At 40.0% G+C, this 10,579-nt stretch overlaps 1 protein-coding gene across 1 annotated transcript; it reads left to right on the top strand.

The window, feature by feature from the left end:
• Positions 1-9,838, top strand: cbsb (cystathionine beta-synthase b). Its single transcript, XM_032530322.1, has 14 exons — positions 1-182; positions 1,304-1,410; positions 4,229-4,363; positions 4,479-4,558; positions 4,642-4,846; positions 5,067-5,158; positions 5,303-5,416; positions 5,529-5,613; positions 6,644-6,749; positions 7,634-7,711; positions 7,820-7,954; positions 8,755-8,863; positions 8,968-9,052; positions 9,508-9,838. Exons 1-14 carry the CDS (start codon positions 1-3, stop codon positions 9,612-9,614), a joined length of 1,620 nt encoding a protein of 539 aa, XP_032386213.1. The 3' UTR covers positions 9,615-9,838.
• Positions 9,839-10,579: the final 741 nt, after the last annotated feature.

Consider the following 10,579-nt stretch of genomic DNA (forward strand, 5'->3'; position numbering starts at 1 on the left):
ATGAAGAACAGGACTGTCAAGTTTTTGGTTCAATCATACCACGAGATTGAGGATAGCAGTGAGATGGAGAACGGAGAAGCGACTGCTGATCAGTGGAACTGGATCCGTCCTGATTTGCCCAGCAGATGTACATGGAAGCTGGGTGCACCTATTTCAGAGTCACCTCATAACCACCCAGAACGGTGAGAGTCATGTTAATGAAAGCTCGCAAAATAAATTAGTAATTAATGTTGAACTAATGCTGGTAGTGTAAGTATGGTCAAATTATGAGATAACAGGCCCCTGGGCATGCAAAGGGCCCGCTACCCCTCCTGCATTAGAGCAAAGTTCTTGGACGGAAATAGACACAAAATAACTACAGCTGCAGTTACGCAATATTAAGAGCAGCAAAAAAAAAAAAAATTGGCTTTTCCTACTTTTAACTGACTTTTCCAACAAGGTTTGGTAACATTTTACTTGAAGGAATCTACATAAGAGTGACATGACCCACCAGTAAAGGTCAAACCCAACACCCCGACGTGGGAAACAAACAAGGAGGCAGAATATCTGGGACACTGTCAGCTCGGCTGCGGTGAAGAGTACATCTCTGTTTCTCCAGTTTATTCATGTTCTCAAAAAAACAAAACTAGAGAATATGGTATAGGACATTGTAGGAATTGTAAGTTTATACTGATGTGCGCCGGCTCGTGCACCTGCCTTTGATCCCTTATCTAACTGCCCAGTTGTCAGACGAAAGCGGGGGGGATCATTGAGATAACTTTTCAATACCTAACCCTAACTATAACTTGTCATGACAAAACCAAAAATGTTCATGACTTGGTTATAATATTTCTGACACGTTCATGACAGTGACATGTCACTCTTACGTAGATTCCTTTTAAATGAAGTGTAGCCCAATGTTTTTTTTTAATAAACAGTCACTTTAAACAGAGGCTCTGGCTCAGGTGCCCAATATAATCAGTAGGCCCAAAACGGTAACCATGTTCAGAAATGAAATGCACTTTGCATGCACCCATTAGCTTACGGTACACATTCATCAATTTACAAAAAGAGCCCACGGTCATATCCCATCGCAGTTTTTGGGATGTTAATTGTATTAAATGAGTGTGTGTTGTTCATGTTGATCAGTGAATTGGACAAAACCATTGGCTGGAATGTCACACATAAAAACGTTGCTTGCAATAGCCTTAATAGTGGTTAGGATACTCCACAGGCAAGTGTGTATTCATCATTGGGTAAATATGAACATGTATTGTATTTACAGAAAACTGATGGTGAGTTTTTCTTCTTCTCTCCATCACAGCATCAAGCCCCCCAGCATCCTCCCCAACATCCTCGGGAAAATTGGACACACACCTCTGGTCCGTTTGAACAAAATTCCAAAGGAGTTTGGACTTAAGTGTGATATTTGTGAGTAAAAGCTTTCATGTAATCCTTGCAAAACTAACATATTGGAGTTGTGGAAGAAGTCTAATTATTTACTGAAAGAGCCTGATTCTTTACTGAAGTGTAAGTAAAAATACCATAATCTAAATATATCCAGTTAAAAGTAAGATTCCTGAAATCAAAATGTTACCTAAGTTAAATTACAAAGTGTTATCAGCAAAATGTTATTGAAATGTTAAAAGTACTTTTGCAGAAAATACAGATACAAAGACATGTAAAAGCATTTTAATGTTGTAATTCATCAATGTGAAGCCAATTTTAGATACTTTGTGTACTAATGGGTAGATTAGTAGAATAGTACTGCATCATATCATACTGTATAGGTATATCATATGTTTTTTTTAATGTAAAAAGTAACCAGTAACTATAAGTGTCAAATAAATATGACACACACGGCCCATATCCCATTATGAAAAAATCTCCACATCAGTGCACAAACTTATTTAAACTTTATATTTTTTTAAGTACATGCCCTTGAAAAGGTCAGAACCTTAAAAAAACAAAAACAAATGGGAAGTTGGTGCGATACTTGATAATCAGTTACATTTACATTTACATTTACATCAGTTCCAAGAAGAAATATCCATAGTTTGAATCTTGTCTGCATACTTATCATGCAAATAGCTAGAGATGAAATTGGCACGGTGAAGATGAACAGGACTGGAGAGTAAAATGCTGTTTTCCCTTTTCAGAAAAGTATAGACACTCCTTCCTCCCAACAACGGCATTATTGTTTTCCTTCCAGGAAAGTGGAGAAGTTTCAGTGTGCAGTTGGCTAGCTGGATGTGATGGTTGCTCAGCAGCAGTAGATTAGAGAGTAAAGTCTTAAACAGTCTTTGAGTACACTGACTTCTCTCAGGGTATTAGGCATGCAGACAAACATATTGAATGACGCTGATGATGATGCTCTTTATACGTCTGTGTCCCTGTTGGCTTCCTGCTTAAAATAAAGAAGCTGCTGTTAAGAAGGGAACATTAAGGTATCATGTAGCTTTTGGCCTTTTATGTTGCCAACTGTGTGTCGGCATTTCGTTTGAGGCAAAAGTAAAGACTTGTTCTTTTGGCCCACAGGGCAAAGCAGTGTTAGAGAAGAAGAGGTTTAGGTTAGAGAAGAGAGCTTGTGACCGGGAGGTTGTTGGTTCAATCCCCGGACCAACTGGATAAAATCTGGTTGGGGAACGTGAAAGAGCAGCGCAGTGGAGTGGCCAGCAGATCAGACTGTGGTTGAACTGCAGCCTCCAGGTATGAACGTGTATAACTGTGTTAATGTGATCCTGTAAAAAGAGAGGCTGTCTCTTAGTGAACCTTCCCTTAATAAATACAGGTTAAAGAAAAAAGCACAGTACATTTTTCAGGTATGCAGCTACAGTAGGTATAGTACCGTACAGCATTTCCTTTCAGTGAGGATGAAACCTCCCACAAACATCAGTTTAACCCTTCTATGAAAATCTCTTTCACACTACTTTTAACTGATTAAATTGAAGTTCTAGTTTGTTCCCATGGCTTAATGAGACTAATGGCCTTGTACTTGTTTTCATGTGACTTCACTTCAGATTTTGTTTTTTTCTGATTGTTGTCGTTGAAACTATACGCAATTTTTGCCAAACTCTACACACTAACAACAAAACCTCACACCAAACCAGCAAAACATTATGTATCTGTTAGAAAAGCAAATTCTTGCTCTTCAAACTCTTTTTCTTTGTGTTTCCCCCCACTACAGTACACAAACCATAATTTGAATAAGCACACAAAGCACCAACTACGCATTGATAGTATTGACAATAAAACACAGTAGATTGCTATAAAGTTTGTCATACATGTAGTAAACACACCCTCACAGGCATCCAAATGTGTCTCAGGTATCCAAAGTATGGATGTGTATTTCAAACATTATACACTATCAATACAAATAAGGGATGGAAGGTATTCATTTATTTTTCTTAAAATCTTCTAAAACTCCTCAGACAACAGAAGTGCAGTAGATGTTGGCCTCCATTGTTTACCGGTGGCCTGTTAATACTGCTCAAGGTCTGAAGTGAACTTGTTTTTAAAAGTGTTTTCACATGTGTTAAAAAGCAATTGGCAATGCTGTAGAAATGTAGAGACCAATGTTCAGAGTTTTGCTAGATGTGGGTTATTAAATTACAAACTGAGTGTAAAGCAGAGAATGTGAATTCAGTTTGGCGCACTTGGTAAATGTGTTGCATTAATTGTAGCTGCCTTATCTTTGTAGTTGCGCAATGGACCTGGTTCATGTGCAAAAATCCAAATCTATTTCAAAATGTACCTAATAAACACCAGATGTCTTCTACTTTACTGAAAAGTTAAAGATTTATATTTATAAGAATGTCTTACTTTGCCCAATTATTCTTACATCATCAAAAGCTACTAACTGGACACACTGATCATGAGGAAGTGCTGTTGAATCATTTTCTCAAAAGAAGAAAGAAGAACATGAATGGACCAACTTTACCTGAATGTCATAACAGTTTGCTAACTGCTTAGATGAACTAATGTTGCACACCTGTTTTCACTGTGACATATTGAGCAGATGATCTTCACAAACAGAAACAACACATCACCACAGTAACAGATCGTAAAACTACACACATGAAACAAACTTGTGTTCTGTTGGTTCATGATGCAGAAATGTCTTGGTTGATGTGTTTTAATTTGGTGGAAATCTGTCCTAGCTCTGTAACAAGGATTCAAAATTACATGATGCAAAAATACGTTTCATGTATTACAGGATCACTCGGTGACAGTACTTTGTTTTATTTAGTGGCCAAGTGCGAGTTCTTCAATGCAGGAGGCAGCGTTAAAGACAGGATTGGCCTGCGGATGGTGGAAGATGCTGAGAGAGCCGGGATCCTCAAACCAGGAGACACAATCATTGAGCCCACCTCTGGCAACACAGGTACTTTGGAAGAAAGATGTAGAAGCAGGTTGTTGTTGAGGCAAGATCGTAGAAAACAAAATTGTAACATAAACATGGCAGGTTGCTTAAAACCTCATCCTCTGGCTGCCTGTAGGCATCGGCATCGCCCTGGCAGCTGCAGTTAAAGGCTACCGCTGCATTATAACCATGCCTGAGAGGATGAGCAACGAGAAGGTCTGCAGTTCTTTTATTTGATCACTAGTGGTTTATATGGGACATTTGGCAAAATGAAATTGGATCTCACTGTCTTTTTTTAGGTTGATGTGTTGAGAGCTCTCGGGGCAGAAATAGTGCGCACGCCTTCTTCTGCAGCTTTTGATTCACCAGAGTCTCACATAGTCACGGCTTGGCGTCTGAAGAGCGAGATCCCCAACTCGCTCATCCTCGACCAATATCGTAATGCCAGCAACCCTCTGGCTCACTACGACACCACGGCTGAGGAGATACTGGAGCAGTGTGATGGTTTGTTCTGTTTGACAGATACAAGATTAAGGTCAACACAGTGTATCGTAGCTTAGTGATATAGTCCCTTAGAAGACCTACAAATGGATTGGACACATTTAAAGAATTATAGGTGCCCTGTGTAGATTTATGGTGAACAAACAAAAGTTGTCCTTGAGGCACTTTCCAATAACTGCTGTCCAAAAATGAATCTCCTTTTGCTGATTCTTTTTCTTTTCAGGTAAATTGGACATGTTGGTGGCGGGAGCCGGCACAGGCGGTACACTTACTGGTGTTGCTCGGAAGTTTAAGGAGAGATGCCCCAATGTCAAGGCAAGACACACACCTTATTAAGAACAGTTTTATAACATGTTTTATTTAGCTAAATCTATGATTAAAAAGAGATTTGTGTGGTGAGGTACAGATAACGTTACTTATGTGTTTCCAGTCTCAACACTGTTGTCATGTTTGTGTCAGATAGTCGCTGTGGACCCTGAGGGCTCCATTCTGGTTGGATCTAACGAAAATAAGACTTCCTTTGAAGTGGAGGGCATTGGATATGACTTCATCCCCACAGTGTTGGACAGATCTGTGAGTGTGCTTGCGCACGAGTACATTTGAATGTGCAAATTGTCATTTGTTCTGCACACAGAGCAAAAATCATGTCTCTTTCTGTTGCTCTCTCCCCTACAAACCTATGCAGCTTGTTGACATGTGGTATAAATCGACCGACCAGGAGACGTTCACAATGTCACGCAAGCTGATCAGAGAAGAGGGTCTTCTGTGCGGTATGGTCACTGACCAAGTGATACTGTTGCATTGTATATTGCACTGCACTTAGTAGTTCCCTGTGTATATAATGTGTCTGGAGTAGATAAAGGTGTGGATGAAACGCAATTTTCTCCAGTTAAACAGCTCCAAAACCGAGGCAATCCTTGTTGGCACCTCACATCAAGTCCAGTCATCCTCCATAACCGGTATAACTATCTCTGGTCAAGACATTCCCCTCTCCACAACAGTTACCAATCTTGGTGTAAGATTTGATCCACAACTCACCTTTGAAGCCCATATCAAAAAACTCTGCAAGATTTCCTTCTATCATCTCAGAAATATTGCAAAACTTCGTTCTACACTCACCTTAGCTGATGCTGAAAAACTTGTCCACGCCTTTGTCTCCTCCAGACTGGATTACTGTAACGCACTTCTCATCGGGATCCCCTAACAAGAGAAACTGCAATATGTTCAGAACAGTTCTGCAAGGATCCTGAAGAGAGTGCGAAAGTACGACCACATCACACCCATTCTCCACTCACTTCACTGGCTTCCCGTTTCTGCTAGGATTGAATATAAGGTCTCATTTCTCACCCACTAGTGCATCTATGGAAAGCCCCCCCCCCCTACCAGAAAGAACTACTCATCCCTCACACTACAACACAATCCCTCCGCTCAAACAACTCCAACCGCCTCATACTCCCCAGAACTAAGCTCAGCACCATGGGTGATCGTGCACTCTGCTCTGCCGCTCCTTGGACGTGGAATGCCCTCCCTGACCATCTAAGGGCACCATAGACTTTTGAGACTTTTAAAAAAGGACTAAAAACATTTCTTTTTAGCAGAACTAATGAGTTTTAACCTTGCACAAAAATGTCGTCGCACTATTTATTGATATTTTACACTGATGTTTTTTCATACCTTGCTTTTTTATGATCTTACCTGTAGCACTTTGAGATTTGTTTAAATGTAAAGTGCATTACAAATAAAATGTATTATTATTATTATTATTATTATTGTTATTATATTTTTCCTGTTTTACTGCAGGCGGCAGCTCTGGCTCAGCCATGGCAGCAGCAGTAAAGATGGCTCGGCAGCTTGAGGCGGGACAGCGCTGTGTGGTCATCCTGCCCGACTCCGTCCGCAATTATATGTAAGAGATGTAAGAGACAAATTTACTGAACTCTTGGATCCTAACTTAATAATAATTTACACATGGAGCGTTCAACAGCCAAGGTACATGGTGCTGATTGTACTGCACTCGATTCACCAAAGCCTCAATGTAATCCTTTTCTTTGTTTACCTGCATGTAACACTGTGATATAATTATGTGTATCTCCTTGTGCAGCACACATATTTTAGTTCTCTTCTACTGAAAGTGAGCTGCTTACAATACACACTGTGTGTGATGATCACTAATCTGGTGCTTCAATTTGCTCGTCCACCATTGATAATTGTCCACTACGAACTGATTATGTAACTAGTGAACTGAACTATTTAGACGACAGGACGTTGAGTCTTCAGCCATGCAATGGGCTCCCTGAGGCTGTGCCTTTACAATAGTTTGGCAGTTAACCAAAGGGTCTGGTTGGTACGGGATGACACACAACCAACGCCCCCTCGACACCAGAGATGTTGCAGTTTCACGTCAGCATCTTTAAGCCCTTGTCCAGCAGCAAAGCACACACACAAAATCTTTAAACTTATCCCCAACTTACTAGTGTCATAAACTTGGCTCTAGGTCACAAATTATAATTTATAATTTAAATAATTTATTGTCAAAATATGCATATGAGGTTTGACTAAATAATACAAATGCAAAAAAGAACAACAAACAAACAAAACAAACAACCGGCTTCTGCTGTCGGCAGAGCAGATGGGGCAAAAAGAAAGAAGGGGGCTTTAGTCCAGAAGGCTGGTGCACCGGGCTCAGGTACACACACAGCACACTAAAACTCAAGCCTGACCAAATCTAATGTGACACAAACCAAAGCAACTTCTAATTTGTTTTACTATCAAACACATTGCTCCCTCCAGGTCAAAATTCTTGAGTGACAAGTGGATGTGTGAGAAGGGGTTCCTCAGCCTTGAGGAGCCGATGGACTTCAAACCCTGGTGAGAAAGTCAAGAATGAGGATTTAACAGGGCCACCGATCCAAGTGTTAGATGACTCATTTGTCTCTCTCTCTCTCTCTCTCTCTCTCTCTCTCTCCTCTCTTTAAGGTGGCAGAACATGACTGTCCAGTGTCTAAACCTATCTGCCCCCCTCACTGTGTTAGCATCTGTGTCCTGCCAGGAAACCATCAATATCCTCAAAGAGAAAGCATTCGACCAGGCGCCAGTCGTTGATAACTTGGGGTATAAATCTTTTCAAGAAATGATATACATTATTCACCTTCAGTATCAAACTGATCCAGACTGTTTAATGCAAACAAAAAGGCTGAACATATATTTAGACAAGTTCATCAGCATACCAGACATTCCACAGGGGTTATTCTTTACCTCAGGGTCAGATGTTAACAGAAGACAGGAAACTAAGCAGGAGTTAGGCATTAAATTAAGCCAGACTACAGAAATCATAAAATGGAGATTGTACATGCAACAAGAGGAGGTCCAGGTGAATATAAAGTAGGTCTGAAAAATAAGAAAGCTATTAACACAAATGACTTGGTCCCTAGTAATCAAAGCACAGCTTTAGGGAGCCTCTCAAAAGGGCATTTTTGTTAATGTCTTTCTCATTCTTCAGACCTACTTTACATTCATCTGGCACTCCTCTTGTTCCATAAATTATCTCCATTATTTGTTAAGCCTTCAACATGACCCAATGCATGTGGGATAGTATAACCTTTTTTTATAGCTTGTTCATTGTTTTCATAGGCAATTCAGACCCAATTCATTTTCATCTGGACCTCCTCTCATTATATACGCTACCTCCAGTTTTTGAAGTATGAGAAAAAAAAATGAATGGCAGTAGAAAATGATTAAATGCAAAACATTAAGCAGACACAGTTTGTCATGTCCACTTCTGGTATTAATCAGAATACAGATATTTTTACAGCAATACAGACAGAAGCTTACACTCTAATGTGTGTCACTAGCTGCTGTGTCTAATAGAGGATCAGCCGGTGATGCAGAGTTTGATATGTGGTTTTCCACAGTGTGATCCAGGGTATGGTGACTCTGAGAACCATCCTGTCCTGTGTGTCGGCCGGGAAGGCCAAACCCTCTGATGCTGTCAGCAAGGTGCTCTGTAAGCATTACAAACAGGTCAGTCAGTAGAAACACATACTCTATGTATACTACTAACATCACATGCATTCAAAGTTAACATGTTTACATGACTGTCTAATCTCTCAACACAACGCTCTAAGGTGCACCCGGCAGACAACCTGGGGAAGCTGTCCCAAATCCTTGAAACAGACCACTTCGTCGTGGTGGTGCATGATCACACTCAGAGTAATATACTTTATTTATTTGAACAAAATTTTCCTTAGCATTTTGCATTCATTTCATTGAAGAGAGTAGGTGGCAGGAAATGAGAGGAGGGATTACATGCAGCAGACGTTCCCTGCTGAACAGAAGTCGACACGCGGTAGTCAGGACGGCTTCAATTGCAGCTTCAATTCGATTGTTTTTTCTGCTTTAAATGTGCTCATAGGCAAATTTAAGATTTAAGACATCTAACCTTCCAGCAGCAGAAGTTGAACAAGTGAATTTCCCAAACTGTTTTTCTGTTTTGCTTGAAGCAAAGGGGAAGATGCATTTTACTGTGTTTTTCCTGTTAGCTTCCGTAACAAATTCATAAATACAGTAGTCTTTCAAATGTACTGCAGTCATCTTTCTCCTGCTCTGTTTTCAGTTTTCTTCTATACAAGTGATGTCAGTAACTACAGTCTACTGCCTCTCTCCAGATAAAGCTGATGGGTCAACTTGTCAGAAGCAGATGGTGTTTGGCATCGTGACAGCGATTGACCTCCTTAACTACATCACCACAGATAAGAGACATGAGCACTTGTAGTCTCTGGGATCATTTCCTTTTAAGACGTGGACAATACTGCTTGCTTTACCGGGAAGCAGCATGTGACACCTGCGGCTGAATCATATTTTAATTCACTGTTTTTGGTGGCTACATACGTGAAGGGGATTCATTTAGTTCCACATAAGCAATACACTCTGTGTAGTATATAACATTCTGAAATCAAATTTAAAGTTAAAGTTTGGCAACATTTAAAAGTGTTTTCTTTCAACTGCTGCTCATCCAAACAGCTTCAATTAAGACACACAACTATGACTAGAAATAGTAGTTGTAGTGGTTCTTAGCATAGCTTAGCAGAGCGTAGCAGGGCGCAGAGCATGCCTTTCAATTATGGAAACAGTACCGTAGTTTGACCAAACAAAAAAATCTTAGTTGAATCCTGGTAAACCCTAGTAAGTGTACCTTGGGTTAAGATTTTGTTGTCATATCCTTCTTTCAGTTTGGCCCTACTCTGACCATTAGATCTGCAAGGTAAACCAAACCATGACACTTAACAAGAATAAATGTTCATGCTGAAGGAAGGATAATAGTTAATGATTTAGAGGACATAGTAAAGAGAATAAACTGACAAATGTATTACTATTGCAATGAACATTAGGTATTGAGCATTACAGCTTTTTTTAATGACTTTGCCTGAAACCTTTTTTTAGGCATTTAGTTAAGCTTGCTTTTCTGCAGCTTAGTATGCCTACAGGTAGTACCAACAGGCAGGCAGATGAAGCCCTCCACCTTGTGGCTGAACATTTTAAACCAGACAAACTCATGATCGTGTTTCAAATTACAGAAATCTCTTATACACTTACTGTAGATATAAGAATTTGACAGCTTTGTTGCTGGTCCCTCTTCACATTTAAAAATGCTTTGGAGTTATTGCGACTTTGAAGGGGTTATTCAGCTTCACTGTTCAGAATGATGTGTGTGCAGAGTTTGACACTACAAAGCTAAAT

The sequence above is a fragment of the Etheostoma spectabile genome, chromosome 11 (assembly GCF_008692095.1).
Source record: "Etheostoma spectabile isolate EspeVRDwgs_2016 chromosome 11, UIUC_Espe_1.0, whole genome shotgun sequence".
Lineage (NCBI taxonomy): Eukaryota > Metazoa > Chordata > Actinopteri > Perciformes > Percidae > Etheostoma > Etheostoma spectabile.

Coding starts and splice junctions, on each gene's coding strand:
- cbsb (XM_032530322.1), top strand. CDS start 1: ATGAAGAACAGGACTGTCAAGTTTTTGGTTCAATCATACCACGAGATT. Junction 4,559..4,641: donor AGAGGATGAGCAACGAGAAG/GTCTGCAGTTCT, acceptor GTCTTTTTTTAG/GTTGATGTGTTGAGAGCTCT. Junction 7,955..8,754: donor CCAGTCGTTGATAACTTGGG/GTATAAATCTTT, acceptor GGTTTTCCACAG/TGTGATCCAGGGTATGGTGA.